Genomic DNA, 18,254 nt, shown 5'->3' on the forward strand with positions numbered 1-18,254 from the left:
AAATGCGCAATGGGTCATTCCTGATTCAGCCCAGTCCCAGGTGTTGCTCACTTGTGACAAGCTGGACGATATTCAGATTTCACTCACTCCCCATAAAAGCCTCAACATGGTCCAGGGAATTATTTTTCATTGTAACTTCTTGTAGCAGTCCCAGCAACCAGCTGCACACCAATTTAGAATGACGGGGTGTTCACTTCATCTACAGTGTCAATAGGGAGCCTAGAGAGAATAGGCTTGCGACCGGTGTCTTCATCTTGGCCTTTGAGGGCAATTCGTTACCTGAAAAGGTCAAGGTGATGCTATATCGATGTGATGTAAAACGAAATGTCCCTCCCCCTATGTGGTGCTTTAAGTGCTGGAAATTTGGGCAAATGTCCTCCCAGAGCAATTCAGGTGCCACATGCCGAGGTTGCGGATGTCCACTGCATATAAATACTCCACGTGCCCATTCTCCCACCTGTGTGGCAGCTGTGGAGAGCACCACTCACCTTTCTCTCCAGAATGCACAGTACTCCAAAAGGAGCAGAAAATTATGGAGTACAAGGTCCTGTCTTACTGTGAGGCTAAACTGAAATACGAAAGGCTGAACCCTGTTTGATTGCTGTCATCTTACATTGCTGCTGTGACGACATCGCCCTCATTGACACTATTACATTCATTGTTAAAGCTTTCTCCAGTGAGCCTTCAGCATCATCGGTCTACATCCTCCTCTCCTAGTGGCTGGGGCACATCTTCTTCTGTTCCTCCCAAAGCTTCTACTTTGGGAGCACCACCCTCCCCAAATGCTGGGGACATCGGTCCCCACACCCCAACCAGAGAAGCAACAGCTTCCTCTGGCTCCTCTCACATGGAAGGGATCCCTTGGGACTCTGTTCTACAGTCTCTCCCCGTGGTAAAGTGGACACCAGCCAGTGGCTGAAGGAGCCACTTGCTGCTGGTTGACAGGCTTCACAGTCTTAGTTTGTCCCTAAAGCTACTTCAGAGAAGCCTTTCAAGCAAGTCCCTAAAGAGTGGTGAGAGGCCAGGCAGATAAAGCAGAAATCCATTAGGAAATGGGAGACTCTGATTACCCTCATACCAAAGCCCCATTATAGTTTCATGTCCGAGGATGAGGTGGAGATTCTAGCATCCTCAGAGGACCTAGGTCGTGCTGACACTTAAGACGCAATGGTCTTGGATACCAGCACTTGGCTGGTTGCAGCAAGTGACCCTGAGGCCTAAACTGTCTCCTTGGTCTCTTCATGCCTTCCCAGATGAATGACAGCATCATGCTCCAGCGGAACTGTGGCAGTTTTTTCTCCCACCTGTCTGAGTTGTGACCTTTTTTAAGCATTACAACTGCTTTTTGCATTGCCTTTCAGGAAACCTGGTTTCTCGCAATGCAGACCCCCACCCTTTGAGGCTATTGGGATAATACAAAAACCGTACTGACTGTGACAAAATATTGGTATCTGCTGCATCCTTACCTCTGTCTGAAGTGAACCTTTGCCCCCTTCAAACACCTTTAGAAGCTGTGGCTCTCAGGGTGAAGACAATGCAGTTAATTACTATCTGTAAAATCTACTCTCCTCCAGATGGTGAAGTGCCCTCCTATGTATTGGTTGCCATTGATAACCTTTGTGAAGTGGTGGAACCAAGGTTGCTGGCAGTGGTAAGGATGTCAAGGATCTCCTAACTCAATTTGACCTTTGCCGCCTCAGTACAGGTGCCCCCCACTCATGTCAGTATGGCACGAGGCACATACTCGGCCATTGATCTCTCGATTTGCAGTCCTGGCCTTCTCCCGTCTCTCCACTGGAGAGTGGTAGTAGTGACCACATTCTACTCTTCCTGTCCTTCCCCAAGCGTCACTCACCTGGACGCTTGCCCAGTTTGGCTCTTACTGAGGATGACTGCAATGCTTTACCTCCGCTACCACTGTTGAATATCCATTGCATGGCTACATGAATGAGGTAATCCAAACCATCACTACTGCCATTGTTATCGCAGCTGAATTGGCAAGCCCTTGTTCCTCAGGTTGCCCCCGGTGGAGATCAGTGCCTTGGTGATCACTGGAAATCATTGTGGCTGTTAGAGACCATAGGGGGGCTCTCCAACGTCATAAGTGCCACCTGTCCCTGGAGCACCACATTGCCTTTAAATGGCTCCGTACCCAGGTTCGTCAACCCATCAAATGACGGAAGCAGGAATGTTAAGAAAGATATGTCTCCACCATTGCAAAACGAATGTCTCCTTCCCATGTTTGGACCAAGCTCAGACATCTTTATGGATATCAGACCCCTGCAGGTATACCTGGAATCTTCACACAAGGAGCTGTACTTGCCAATCCTGACGTAATTGCACAGCGACTTGTCGAGCATTATGCTCGCACCTCTGCATCTGAGAATTACCACCCTGTCTTTCATCTCCTAAAACAATGGGTGGGATGATGACACCTGTCGTTCACTCCATGTCACCCTGAGCCATGTAACATTCCCTTCAGTGAGTGGGAATTTCTCAATGACCTTGCCAACTGTCCTGACACTTCCCCAGGGTCAGACCACATCCATTCCTAAATGATTAAATGTCTGTCAGCGGATTACCAGTGCCACCTCCTTGCCGTCTGCAACCGCAAATGGAGCAATGGCGAATTCCCATCACAGTGGTGGGACAATGTCATAATTCCAGTGCTAAAGCTTGGTAAGAACCAGCTAGATTTGGATAGCCATCATCTCATCAGCCTTACCAACATTCTGTGCGAGCTGCTCGACTGTATGGTGAGCTAGTGGTTGTGTTGGCTCCTGGAATCTCAGGGCCGTCTGCCTCCTTCCCAGGGCGTTTCTTGCCAAGGTCGCTCTGCCACTGACAACTTGGTCTACCTGGAGACTGCTATCCTAACAGTGTTTTCCTGGTGTCAACACCTTATTATCATCTTTTTTGACCTGACAAAAGCCTACAATACTACTTGGCAACACCACATCCTAACTACTCTGCACAAGTGGCGTCTCCGGTTCGTGCTTCAGATTTTTATTCTGAACTTTTTGTTGCCTCACACTTTCAGAGTTAAAGTTCGTGCTTCACACAGTCTGCCCCACATCCAAGGGAATGGGGTCCCGCAGGGCTCTCTATTGAATGTCCCACTCTTTTAATTATCATTAATGGCCTCGAAGCATCTGTGGGGTTCTCAGTATCCCCCCTTCTTATGTGCTGATGATTTTTGTATTTCTTTCTGCTCCTCTTCTGTTGGTGTGGCTAACCCTTGACTGCAGGGAGCCATACAAAAGGCGCAGTTGTGGGCTCTCACTCACAGCTTTCAGTTTTCAGCTGCCAAGACTTGCATCATGCACTTCTGTCATCGTCGCACTGTCCAGCCACAACTGGAACTTTACTCCGATGACCAGCTTTACCTTCGACACCTGCTTAACTTGGCTTTCCCATCTTCACCAGCTTAAGGAAAAGTGCTGGTGGCTTTTAATATTATTTGATGTCTGAGCCACACCAACTGTGGTGTTGATCACCCTACACTGTTGGAGCTGTATAAAGTCATTGTGCAGTCCAATCTTGACTATGGGAACCTGGTGTATGGTTTCACATTCCTCAGCATTGTGGCTGCTGGACCGTATACACCACTGTGGAGTTTGACTTGCGATGGGAGCTTTCTGAATGAGCACAGTAAATAGCCTCCTCATGGAAGCTGGCGTTCCTCCATCGCGAATCAGGTGACAACTTCTTGCGAATTATACTACCCACATTCGTAGTTTGCCTCACCATCCAAAATAATGTTCCCTTTTCCTGAACACAACAATCCATCTCCCGCAACAGCTGCCCAGATTGGGGATTCCAATTGGAATTCATGTTTGGTTACTTCTTACTGCACTCGACACTTTCCTTCTACCATATTTCCTGTGGGTCCACTCACATATGCCTCCATGGTCCATGCCTCGCTTATACTCATATTGGCCATATTGAACAGCTGGATGGCTGCTTTCAATGGAGAGTTGGTAGCTCCTGTGCAGGTGAGTCCTTCGTCATCTGTATTGATTCCTTAAGCAACCTACAAGCTGTCGACCAGTGCTTCCCTTGCCACCCTCTGGCAATGACTATCCAGAAGTCTCTTTATATCCTTGGAAACAGTGGACATTCAGTGTCCGTCATTTGGACCCCAGAACGTTTCGGGATCCCAAGCAATGAAATTGCTGACAGGCTCGTCAAACAGGCTACCGGTAAACTAACTCTGGCAATTGGCCCACCGTAGACTGATCTCCTGTCGATCTTATGCCGTAAAGTTTTTGGAATCTGGAATGCTGAATGATGCACCCTCAGTATGTCAAATAAACAACGTGTTATTAAGGAGACAACAGTTGTGTGGTGTTCATCCATATGAGCCACTCGCTGGGTCTCAGTTGTCCTTTGCCAGTTTCACATCAGCCATACTTAGCTGACTCACGATCACCTCCTCAGTTATGAGGACCTACCTCAGTGTCACTGTGGTTCCCACATGACTGTCAACCACGTTTTGTAGGATTGCCCAATTTTAGCCTCTCTGTGGCAGACTTCTAACTTTCCCATCCCACAGCCAACAGTGTTGGGAGACAAGGTCTCAATGGCCAAGTGTGGGTATCTGGACTTCACTCCCAGGCCTCTACCTTCCCTCCATTTTAACTCTTTCTCACTCTTTCTTTGCTGTTTGTTTGCCTTGGTGTTCATTTTTCCCTGTCATTTTCCCCTCACCTTCTCTTTTGCACTGGAGATTTTAGTGTGTTGCAGAGTGGCTGGTTCATCCTTTCTTCTTCTTGCGATCAGCCAGCCCAAGCCATACCTTCTTCTGCTCTTTTCCTGTTGGATGCACATTTTGACTCTTTCATTTCCTCTTTCACTGTGTTTCTTAGTTAGCTTTCTGCCTTTTTATTTCTCAGACTCTTCCGGGGAATGGTTTTGCTCCACGACCTGTTTGAATGTGGAAAAACATCTACATCTACATAATATATACTGCGCTAGCCATCAAGCAGTGTGTGGCAGAGGGCACTGTTCATGCCAAAGTCATATCCCCCCCCCCCCCCCCCTCCTCCTCTGTTCCACTCACTGATCGCGTAAGGAAAAAACGACTGTCTGAATGCCTCAGTACAAGCTCTTAATTTCCCTTATCTTTGAATGGTGATCATTGTGGTAATAATATATGCTCTACATCCTCAATGAATATCGGATTTTGGAATTTAGTGAGCAGCCCCTTATGTTTAGCGCGTCGTCTATCTGCAAGCACGTCCCACTTCAAACTTTCTATGAGATTTGTAATGCTCTCACGATGGCTAAATGTACCAGTCACGAATCTTGCCACTCTTCTTTGGACCTTCTCGATCTCTTGAATCAGACCCAACTGGTAAGAGTCCCATACAGATGAACGATACTGTAAGACTGGATGAACTAAAGTATTGGAGGCAATTTCCTTTGCTGAAGGACTGTATCGCTTCAGGATTCTACCACTGAACCACAATCTAGAGTTTGCCTTATCCGTTACTTATGTAATCTGATCATTCAATTTGAGATCATTTTAAGTAGTCACACCCAGATACTTGATGGATGTTACTGCTACCAAAGACTGGGCATTTATTTTGTACTCGTACATTAATGGTGATTTTCACTTTGTTATACACAGTAAGTCACACTAATATTGAGAGATAACTGCCAGTCATTACACCACACATTTATTTCCTGCAAATCCTCATTGATTTTTTTTACAACTTTTGTGTGATACTACTTTCCTGTAGACTACAGCATCATCGGCAAATAGTCTAATGCCGCTGTTAATACCGTCAACCAGATCGTTTATGGAAATTGTAAAAAGCAGTGGACCTAACACGCTGCCCTGGGGCATGCCTGATGTTATGCTTGTTTCTGTTGAAGTCTCCCCATTCAGGACGACATACTGTTCTGTCTGTTAGAAAACTTTCTATCTGACCGCATATGTCATTGGATAGACTGGAAGTGCGCACTTTTTGGAGCAGGCGACAGTGCAGAACGACATGTATAATCCATTTCTTTCTTACCCATGTGTAGGGTTGGCATTGGGGCGGAAGGGAAGAAAGCCTCTCGGCACAGATTATTCCTGCCCTCTGGCCTGCAGTCCAACATGAACCATACATGTTCATTTCTCATGCAGTTGTTTCTCATCCCTGTTGTCAACATTACTGCCACACGGGATTAACCGAGCAGTCTAAGGCACTGCAGTGACGGACTGTGCAGCTGATCCTGACGGAAGTTTGAGTCCTCCCTTGGGCGTGGTTGTGTGTGTTTGTCCTTCAGATAATTTAGATTAAGTAGTGTGTAAGCTTAGGAACACATTCGAACATTTTTTCAACATTACTACCTACCTATGTACAGACAGGTAAATGGGAAGCCAGTGAGATTCCAGGAGACCAACTAATCTATACAAGCAGACAGAAAGCTGTATGGTGAGTGCAGTTAGAACATGTTTATATATAGTGACAAGCCTGTGGTTTGTTGTCTGTCTAGTGGTAATAGACTCTACAGCTTTATTTGGTGTTTACTTGACACTGGATTACTGCAACAGATGTGGAACTTTTTGAGCTGATTGTTTTATGCAGTCTGCTGCAAGTCAGACTGTTAGTGCGCATGTTATTGTGTTAACACCTATTGCCAAGAAACCACACATTTCAAATTGCAAATGATCATGGTTTGAGTGGAACAGAAAGTGTTTTGCCTTGAAATAAAAGTAAAGCATTTACCAAACTTCATGGATTTTTTTTATCAAGGGATCACCAATTTAGTATTGGAGGGAAGTTGGAGAGTAAAAATCATTGAGGGAGACCAAGAGATGAATACACAAAGCAGATTCAGAAGGATGTAGGTTGCAGTAGGTACTGGGAGATGAAGAAACTTGCACAGGATAGAGTAGCATGGAGAGCTGCATCAAACCAGTCTCTGGACTGAAGACGACAACAACAACAACAACAACAACAACAACAACAACACGTATTAGATGATTAAACTTTCATTCCATTCTGAACTGATGCCAGTCAACAACAACATCAGTATTTTGTGTGACCCCCACAGTCATGAATACTCTCTTGTATTCATTGTGATATGGAAGCAAAAAGCTCCGGATATCTGGAGGAATTTATTGCCATGTCTGAAACATATACCATGTCATTTCATGAAAATTGCTGGCTGGAGGCTGTTATGATGGTACAGGGTGGTTATAATTAAACTTTTACTGCTTGAGCTAGTATAGGTCGAAAACTATTTACCGTATAGATACGCTGCGGGATTTGAGTTGTTAGTATTGTTAGTTTTATGACTTGCTGTTAGGTGCCGGTACTGGTACAGCGATGTAGGGTTGAAACACAAGCATCATTATGCATAACAATTGCAGACGGTCAAGTGGGTCTGCACAAGGTGAGTAGGGCTATACTTGTAAAGCCGTTTTTTCAAAACATCAGCAGTAGTGCTCCTGCTCTTCGGTAGTATCGATGCATTAAAGGAATATGGAGAGGTTCTCTCTCTGCAAGGAGTTGAAGAACATGATTCAGAATTTCAAATGACCTTGAGGTTTGTGAATTGCTCTTGAAAGATGTTGACAGCCAGTTGCACCACAAGTTGTTGAAGAAGTTATTGTTGCCATGGCTGAGAATGCTGTACACAGTGTGTGATCTTCATACAGTGCATGAAGGGTGTCACAACAGATAACCAGTCCACTGTCCACTATTTGAAAAGTTTTGCAAACAGTTATGAAGTGGTATCTCTAGTGTGGTTCCAGGCTGTCATATTGAGCAAAGCTCATAACTTGGAGTGTAAACGTGATGCACAATTAGTGAATGTTACCCTTTCATATGAAAATTAAAATGTGTTTCTTTTATTGGTTTATTCATTATCTCCCTTCCATGTGTCCTTGCACATTTTCCACAAAGTTTCGTTATCATACGATCACTAGTTTTTCATGGGGGCCCTCTCAAGTAGTGAAAGTTTAACTATAACCATCCTGTATACGTCTTGTCATCGCATCCCAGACTTGCTCTATAGGTGTTGAATCAGAGGACTGAACAGGACATTCGGGGATCCATACATTCCTCAGTGTGTCTGAGGTGTGAATTATAGTGTAGAGTCTTGATTTATCCTGGTGAAATATGCCACCTGGCACCCTGGTCATGAAGGGTATGTCAACAGTGTTTATCAGTCTTGCCACATACTAGTTAGCATGGTTACAATTACTTTCTTCTGGGTCTTCTGTAACTGTGGCCAAAATGTTGATTTCTCCTGTATAGTTTTTTTACATTATGATGTGGTAAAATACTTGGAAAACTTCATTGTCAACCAGTTTTGGCTGTGGAAGCCTAGGCAGTTATACTGGAGTATCAGTTAGGTAGTGTTTTGTCAAGGTTTTCATGGTGTAACAGTTTCCATTTTTGTCAGTGTATGTGTTAGATTCTGCTGCGGTGACTGCAACCTGTTGGCCTGTGTTGTTGAAAGGCATATCATCCAAATGTGAAACATGATAGTTTTGAGCACCATTGGGCAATCTAGTATCTTAATTTCAGTGTATTGAGGTCAATCTGATAACTAACTACTACATCAGGAAGAAGAAGAGAAATTTGTTAACATTGATTATAGATTTAAGTGTCAGGAATTCATTTCTGAAAGTATTTGTATGGAGTGTAGCCATGTATGGAAGTGAAACATGGATGATAAATAGTTTGGACAAGAAGAGAATAGAAGCTTTCGAAATGTGGTGCTACAGAAGAATGCTGAAGATTAGATGGGTAGATCACTTAACTAATGATGAAGTATTGAATAGAATTGGGGAGAAGAGGAGTTTGTGGCACAACTTGACAAAAAGAAGGGACCGGTTAGTAGGACATGTTCTGAGGCATGAAGGTATCACAAATTTAGCATTGGAGGGCAGCGTGGAGGGTAAAAATCATAGAGGGAGACCAAGAGATGAATACACTAAGCAGATTCAGAAGGATGTAGGTTGCAGTAAGTGCTGGGAGATGAAGAAGCTTGCACAGGATAGGGTAGCATGGACAGCTGCATCAAACCAGTCTCAAGACTGAAGACCACAACAACAACAACCACAACAGGAAGGGCTTAGACTGTGAGATGGTGCACCTACTTTAGATAGATCTACACATTTGATTTCAGCAGTGACATGCCCAGGCACATATTGTGAGATATGTTCAAGCTTTCTTCTTTGAACTATGGGTTCTGTTGCTTCCCTGAAATGCTTATTCTCATGGCCTGTCAGTAATTGGATGTATCTTTGATACAGTTTGTTTGCATGTTGTTCATTGTAGTCTTGTAGCAATCACTGTTTATGCTTTGTGAAGTTACATTCAAAAATTATGAGAATGATTCCCCAGGAACAAATCCAGGTCCCCTTGGATTCCATTCCACAATGTTTAAAGACTCTGGTTGCATTTGTGCGCTTCACATCGTACTGCGTTAAGTCAGAGATGTTGTACTGTGATACTAATTATTTGTGCATTTTTGTGTCTAATCTGTGGTATATAGTATTTTTCAGTCGCTTTTATTGTTCTGTCTTGCCATTTCACAGACATTATTAGGTTCTGATGTAGTATGTAACTAGGGCCAATGACTAGCCAGTTTTCAATCTCTCAGGGAGATTAGGATAAATGCTAATGTTCTTATTCATATATTGTGATATTTGTTTGTTATCATGTTATACACAAATGAAATAGTTATGATTAAACATGAAGTTGATTAACATACTAGAAAAAGTTTACAACATGTTCAGTTAAATGCCAGGAAGGGATATGTGTAGTAGCACATGTGTATAAGAATTAAGTTAAGCATATGGTGCCATGTGTGATGCTAGCACTTTTTTTCAAGTGGCAAGAAAGCAGAAATCTGCCATTGCAGATGGGTATAGACATATCTGTCCTGTGATGGAAAGATAAGAGTGGTAGACAGTGCAAGCACCTGTAACAGGATTTAGAATGTACGTGACTTCCAGAATAGTTTGTTTTGAAGCATTTTCAAAATTTACTTTATTGGAAGATTTCAGATTATTTGAGGACTAATGCAGACTCAGCTGAAAGCCATCAGGTAAAACTGTAGTGGTCTTTATCAATGGGTGGATGATAATTTGATGGTCATCTTTGATGTACATAGTTCCTGAGCTGTCTGAGTTACTGTTGGAAGTATTTAAACTGATCAGCCAGAACATTATGAACACTGACCTACTAATATAAACCTGTCCACGTGATAGCAGCGTCACCTGGTGTGGAATGAGTGATGGTTGTACACATGCACAGTACATGTGGTATCAGTGAGAGTACTGTCAGTTTACAGAATGGGGAAGGTGCGTGATTTATCTGTGTTTGACTGAGGGCAGAGTGTGGTGGCCCGTAGGCTCGGCACAAGTATTACAGAAACTGCACAACTTGTTGAGTGTTCAAGGACTGCTGTGGTAAGTGTCTTAAACACGCAGTGAAGCCAGATCCATATGTTGTAGAGTTGGGTGGCCACCTCTCATTACAGATGTCAGATGCCATAGGCTGGACAAACTGGTGAAACAGGATAGGTACCGAACTGTGGCAGAACTAACTTTAATGCTAACAGTCTTTAATGCTGGGCAGAGTACAAGTGCGTCTGAATGCACAGTGCACTGAACACTCCTAACAGTGGGCCGCCGCTGCCAAAAACCCATGCATGTGCCAATGTTAACACCACGACATCAGCAACTATGACTGAAATGGGCACTGGATGTTGGTGCAGTGGCAGAACATTGCAGATGCTCTGAGGAACACTTATGTGGGCATCTTTGGGTCCAGTGGAGCTCGTGCTACGCACCATGATGGCCACGGAATATCTTACACTGGTAGACCATGACTCGCTTTCATAACAGTCATATTTAACAATGGCAGTAACGTTTTTCTACAAGATAATGCACCATGAAGTGGTTCGAGGAACACAGTGGTGAGTTCCAGTTGAAGTTCTGGCCGCCCAGCTTGCCAGACCTGAACCCAATTTAAAACATCTGGGTGCAATTTAAATGTGGCATCATAGTTCAACAACAGCCTCTCCAAAATTTATGGGAATTAGGTGGTGTGTTTGGAGATGTATTGTTAACTCCCTCCAGCGAACTACCAAGGCCTTACTGCTTCCATGCCAGGATGTGTCGCTGCTGTTATCTTAGCCAAAGGTGGACATACCAGCTATTAGGTATTTGATCATAACTGTTCTGGGTGATCAGTGTGTGTAAAGCCTGATCAGCTGCATATTCTGTATGTACATATGTTTAGGATAAGCTTGAAATGGTGTGTGATTCATTTTATATCAACTTCAACTTTGATGCAAGGTTCATCAATTTGCATCTTGCTTGAGAGTGCTGGATTTGAATAACGTAATAATCCCCCCCACCCCTGTACCATGGACCTTGCCATTGCGGGGAAGCTTGCATCCCTCAGTGATATAGATACCCGCACCGCAGGCGCAACCACAATGGAGAGGTACCTGTTGAGAGGCCAGACCCTCCTGAAGAGGGGCAGCAGCCTTTTCAGTAGTTGCAGGGGCAACAGTCTGGATGATTGACTGATCTGACCTTGTAACATTAACCAAAACTGCCTTGCTGTGCTGGTACTGCGAACGGTTGAAAGCGAGGGGAAACTACATCCGTAATTTTTCCCGAGGGCATGCAGCTTTACTGTAGGACATGGCGAGCTGCATCAAACCAGTCTCTGGACTGAAGACCTCAATAATAATAATAATAATAATAATCTCTTCTTTCACAGAGCCTGTAATGGGCATGAGTTCTTAAAATGGTTTGATTAAATTTGGACACAGAATAGAAGGTAAGATTTGTGGACAGGATGAATGTTTCTGAGGATAAGAAGGGTTGAATGACATAGCAATGACACGTTTTGTAAGTGTGTTGCTTTTATTTGATGTAGAACTGGTTTCTAGATGGAAATTATGTCAGCAAATGGATGTGGGAATGAGTAGCATAGAAAATTAGCATGTGCTGAAACAATGAACAAATGAAGGGTAAGTAGTGTACAGAGTGCTAGTATCAGGATACTTCAGTGACCAACAACCTGGAAAAAGTTTTGAAATACCAGAAAGTTGAGTGGAGATAAAGTGGTAGTGTATAGAATATGATGTTAGATTGAATTGTAGGAGAAAGGGGTCAGGTGTTGGGAATGAAATAAAAACAGTTGTAGAAGTAGGAAAATGTGATAATAAAATAATAAAAGAAATGTTTGTGACATATTACAGTACTTTCATTATCCATTTTTGATTACTTCTTTGCCCTGGCAACATAAATATTATACTCATTGTGCTATAAATAAAATATAATGATATTGTGTACAGTGTTTCAACTTCGTAGTTCAGTATCAGATGCTGTTGGAGAAAACCCTGCATAGTGTTCTTGGGTTTGTGTTGTTATGGATGAGAAGAGAGGATGAGAGGAAGGGAGAGGATGAACATTTTCCTTCCTCTCATCCATAACACAAACACAAGAATACACTGTACAAGCACAGTCAACCACACAACACAGGTACACATTTGACACTTCATAACAGGTCAGAGGGAAGTAATGGAAAACCACATACACTAGGAACTTTCCCAGGATGGCTGTGTGGTATTCCTGCACTTGATCCCCAACATTCATTCCGTGAGTATGAGACTATTGTATTTTGTGTGGAGGGTGATTGGGCTGGTAAATGTGCTCTGTAAGCATTAATTTGCTGATAACAGTCTAAATGTGGTGTTGCTAATAATGCAGCTTGTGAGCATTACTGTAAAAATGTTGTTTGAGGATTGCTGTAAAAATTTTGTACTGTGCATTTCAATATATATTGATTAATGATTTGTTTATTTTAGCAATCATTGGCGTACAGAGTGAAGATGATATTGTAAGTGCTTATAACGCATTTGAAGGTGGTGGCAAGTTCATTGGTATAATATTTGATAACTTTAAAGAAGATGAACTACCAACATATTTAAGGTATCGGGTGAGGTCAGAGGCAACTTTAAATATAGAAGAGACTTTTTCGGAAGCTGCCCCAGAAGGACCAAATGTTGAATCTGGTAGGTGCAATAGCTGTTTTGTTAGATCCATAATGAACACTGTATGTTGAAGAGATTTATTTCCATGTTTTGACAAACTGCCGTGACATGCTGCTGTTTATGGTAGGCCGTGCAAGTATCCCATTGATGCAAACTATCACCTGTGATGTGGTTTTTGAGATATGTCAAATGTGATGGTAGCAGACACTTAAGATGTTTTACTGAACTTTGTGTGTGCACTAATTCTAGTGAAGACTCGGTTGACAGTGTCAAATGAGAAGGGGGCCAGCATGAAATACATGAAGTGTTGTGAGCATCCTGTCACTACCTCTTGAGTTACTTCAAAATGTTGGTTGACTCCCTGAACTATTTTGAACGACTGCAATGAGCTAGGTGGCACAGTGCTAAATTAATTGACTCGTTGCTAGAAACAGTGGTGCAAATCTATGTAGCCATCTGTATAAACAGGTTTCCCACGATATCCTTAAGTCAGCCAAAGCAAATGCCAGGATAATTCCTTTGAAAGAGCCCTACATATGTCTTCTCCCAGCCTTCACCAATCCAAGCTTGTGCTCTGTTTCTATTGGTGTCATCATTCATGAGCGATTAGGGTTTAACCTTCCTGTTTGGATGATTGCATAATACAAACTACTTGTTCATAGATGCTTCATATCATTTTAGTGCCTCATTTCAAATTTATTGATTAGGAGCAAGCTGGACAGGAATGTCTTCAATTAGAAATTTGACATAGGAATTGTTAAATGTTGGAACGACATTTGGGAATTCGAACTTCGAAGGAAGAGTTTAAATCTGTGATCCATGAGTAATAAGACTACAATGATGGCACTTCTACTAATAATAAGGCAATGAAAGCCCACACATTTTCTTGAAAGGCAGTGCTACTGTGTCTGACAAGAGGTAGGTGGGGGGAAGTAACATTTCACATGCAGCTCATGAGAGATGTGGAATAACACTGTAAATTGTCCTTGAATTATTTGCAGTGTTGTTGCAGCCAGCACAAATATGAATCCTGTTCTCGTTCTCCCTTGTTGAAGGGTGGAAAAGCTGGAGGTAGTGCTATATTTGTTTCTGAGTGATCCCTCTGTGATGGCTGGCTCTGTTGTTGCAGTAGCACATATTGATTCTGATACTATGTTGAACAACAGTATAAAATGCATGAATGTACACATGACATTCTTTTCAAGTGACACAACCCACATTCCAGTTTTACATACATAAGGGCTACACAGGAATTTATGAAACATAAAATTTAAATTTGATTTGTGATAGGTATAAAACAGCCAACTGTTATTAACAAAATTTTACTTTTACCAGTTTTTGACACTGACTAAGGGTGGCTACATCAGAAAATCTACAATTGTACACAATGAAAATTATGGGATATCTCCTAATATCATGTCTGACCACCTTTTGCCCGGCATTGTCCAGCAGCTCTGTAGCGTGGACTCAACAAGTCGTTCGAAGTCCTCTGCAGAAATATTAAGGTATGCTAATGTTGGTGGCCAAATCATTCACTCAAAAGCTCCGGGATGTTCTTCAAACCATAGTGAGCAATTGTGGCCTGGTAACATGATTCATTGTCATCCATAAAAATTCCATAATTGTTCAGAACATGAAATCCATGAATAGCTGCAAATAGTCTCCAAGTAGCTGATCATGATTATTTCCAGTCAATGATCAGTTCAATTGAACCAGAGGACCCATTCCATTCCATTTAAACACAGCACACCGTTATGAAGCCACCACCAGTTTGGATAGTGCCTTGTTGACAACATGGGGCCATGGCTTCATGGAGTGTGTGTCACATTCGAAACTTACCATCAGCTCTTACAAAGGAAATCAGGGCTCATCTGATCAGACCAGTTTTCAAGTCGTCTAGGGTCCAACTGGTATGGTTACGAGCCCAGGAGAGGCACTGCAGGCAATGCCATGCTATTAGCAAAAGCAGTTGCGTCAGGTGTCTGCTGCCATGGCCCATTAATGCCGAATTTTGTCACACTGTCCTAATGGATACATTTGTCATACAACCTCCATTGATTTCTGCTTCTATTTCTCCCCCTTGTTGCTTGTCAGCTAGCACTGGCAACTCTATGCAATCGCTGCTGCTCTTGGTTATTAATTGATGGCCGTCAGCCATTGCCATTGTCCGTGGTGATAGGTAATGGCTAAAATTAGGTATTCTCAGCACACTCTTGAGACTGTGGATCTTGTAATATTGAATTCCTTAATGATTTCCAAAATGGAATGTACAGTGCTTCTAGCTCCAACAACCTTTCTATGTACAGTGTCTGTTAATGCCTGTCGTGTGGCCATAATCATGTTGGAAACCTTTTCACATGAATCACCTGAGTACAAATGACAGCTCTGCCAGTGCACTGCTCTTTTATACCTTGCGTACGTGACACTACAGCCATATCGCTATCCCTAGTAACTGCTGAACAAATTTAAGAGCAATAATTTACTTTTGCGAGAACAACAATGTCTCGTATTAATCCAAATCCCCTAGTGTTGTACTGCTACAAAACAGTTGCTTCAAATGTTTAATACTGAAAAATTTAATGGTTTTTATCTTAATGTGTACTTACACCATTCTATGAGATCACAATTTCGTAATTATGATTGAAAACACAAACAGTGACTATTCAGCAGCACATTGTACTATCTCTATTGCAGAGCATAGTGGCACACTGAACATGCAGGTAAATGGAAAATCCGGGATGGTCAATATTGTAAAAACATTAATACAGTGTCTCAGACTGAAAACAGTCCAGATAGAACACCAGAATGTAGAGAGACAAAAATCTAGCAGGCAACATAATCTAGCAGGTAACATTGCCCATGGGCCATGCCCACAAAAAGGAGTTGCGTAGGCTAATTCTATGTCGAGCCGTAGAACTTAAATATACTGCCGCTGCCCACTACCTATCACTTGCTGTCATATTTCAGTTGCTAAACTTGTGGTCTAGTAGTACTGGAATTCATGACTTACTGATTATGGATTGCTTTATTGTTACCATAATCTCTGGAACAGCACAAAGAATGCATTCAGCAACAGATGACTAATACCGTATTGATTATTTTGGTTGAAGTGCCCTGGTCTGTGCTGCAAGTTACGTGCCTTTCTTCTCGTCAGTTTTTTGGCTGCCCTGGTCTGTTGTCTTATTATTGTCTACCTATTACTGGATGCATCCCTCTTCTGTCTGTTTGCATCAGTCTGCATGATTGGATTCCTTAACACATTTTTAGCAGTTCGCCTACTTTTTCTTCTTTTGTTGTCCTCGGTGTCGATGTACTGTCTGCTACACTGACTGAAAAAATACGGGGTGGATGTGCAGTACTGGCTACTGTAAATGATGTAGCTGACAGATGCACAGTTGCGTTTCACAGCAGTTTTACTTTCACTTTTCACAACCCCCCATATACACATTTATATGGCCAGTGCACTATTGTTCACCTTTCAAGAAGCCTCATTAATAGTTTTCAGGCAAACGTTCACATACTGCTGCAATAGTTTACTATTGAACATCCACGAGCAGTAAAAACCTAACCACAAAATTCACTGTTCTTGAAGATTAGAAAGGTACATATGGAGCAGACACTGTCATTGTTTAAATACACGGCCTAATTGTGTAACACTTATTTCACCGATACATTGTTGTTGTTCTAACCAACACAGGCTTCTCGTCTGAAACTAGGCCGTCGACTGACTGTTTCGCGACCAAAAATTGAGCCCTTATGCATCATCGCAATAGTAGGTACTGAAACTACACATTGTTCAAAGTTAAATTTACGGAAATTACAATTAAAACTTAACTCATTAAATTAACTGCATATATCGAAAAATACGTTCCTTTTAACAGTTTCTTCTGCTACAAGGGTTAAGCCAAATTATTTGTTTAAACCACAAAATTAACAAATATATTATGCAAACAATACTTTTGACAAAACTGTTAATTACTTTGCTAACATATTTTCGAGTAGAGCTAAATAGATACTTTAAGAATACTAGCATTTTGTCTTCCAGGTGTTTACAATTATTAGAGAACTTATATTTTTTTATATGTCATCAATAGAATTGAAGTTATGAAACAATTACTCATTTCACCTCATAACAAAAGATACTAACTAGGCATAGTCAAAATAAATTAGAAAATCAATTACATGCATAAAACTAAGCACAAAAGTAGATCTGATGTTATATTCTTTAAAACTGAGGATCAGTCTTTCTCTTGCATGAAAATGCAAATTATATTCACTTATGTTAATGGTAATCAGTTAAAATTGGGGGGGGGGGGGGGGGGGTAGGAATGAATTTTAAGGCGGCAGATGGCAAAACAAGAGGGGAAGTAAAAAATCCCACCTTGCTTTGTTATACATTGTCCAGTTTCCCTGCGAAACTGAAAAATTCATCCAGTGAATTGGTTGGACTGTGTATCAGGAATTCTATAGGTACTCTAGCAAATGTCTTTTGGGGTATGGAGAACAGTAACACACAACAGAGAACAGCATTCACACTATCTTTCAAGCACTAATTCTGTTTCCAGCAGTAGTACACACATTCATACATACAACCACACGCACAACTGTACAGACAAATAATTTTTCAGAAATCTCTAAATAAATTGTTGATTAATTGAGCCCATGAATGTATCCATTATTCTGCCACTTTGTTAACTTTTGCTTCATCTGACATACGATGCACCTTGTATACTGCAAGGAACTCCATGGGATTATGCTTCACATCACGTGTGATACTCTTTAATGTTTATTGGCATAGGCAGTGGTTCTCCAGTTACACATGTGCTACGGCCTCAGTGGTGTTAATCGAAGTTGGTATAAAATATGTGTTACTGTTACATGTAAATGTGGGAAAGGTTCGTATGTGTGACATACTTACTACTGTCTCGGTAACTAGGAGCAGAAGTGTGTCAGTAACAGGTAAACAGGTTTTTGTGTCCACGTTTTATCTTGATTTATTGTTTAGTATCAGCTTTTCCCATCCATGCCTCTAATCAGCATTTGTGAACTTTTTAAGCGTAATATTTCTGTTTAGAAAGAAGTATGTTAATAAGAACTCATACAATTTTTACATAATCTCTCTTTATAATCAAAACAATGTAATTAGATGTATAGAAAATCTATTCACTAAGTGGCGGCAGGAGAACACTCGTATAAAAAAAGGGTTCTACTTGTGCATGCTTATGAGT

The 18,254-nt window shown here is 41.9% G+C and overlaps 1 protein-coding gene across 1 annotated transcript in view; it reads left to right on the top strand.

Annotated features, from left to right (window-relative positions):
• Positions 1-18,254, top strand: part of LOC126475260 (phospholipid-transporting ATPase ABCA1-like) — a 407,094-nt gene that overhangs the window by 62,738 nt on the left and 326,102 nt on the right. The window contains exon 3 of the mRNA XM_050102975.1: positions 12,841-13,047. Coding sequence (XP_049958932.1) covers positions 12,841-13,047 — 207 coding nt within the window. The remainder of the gene's footprint in view (positions 1-12,840; positions 13,048-18,254) is intronic.

Source organism: Schistocerca serialis, chromosome 4, assembly GCF_023864345.2.
Source record: "Schistocerca serialis cubense isolate TAMUIC-IGC-003099 chromosome 4, iqSchSeri2.2, whole genome shotgun sequence".
Taxonomy (NCBI): Eukaryota; Metazoa; Arthropoda; class Insecta; order Orthoptera; family Acrididae; genus Schistocerca; species Schistocerca serialis.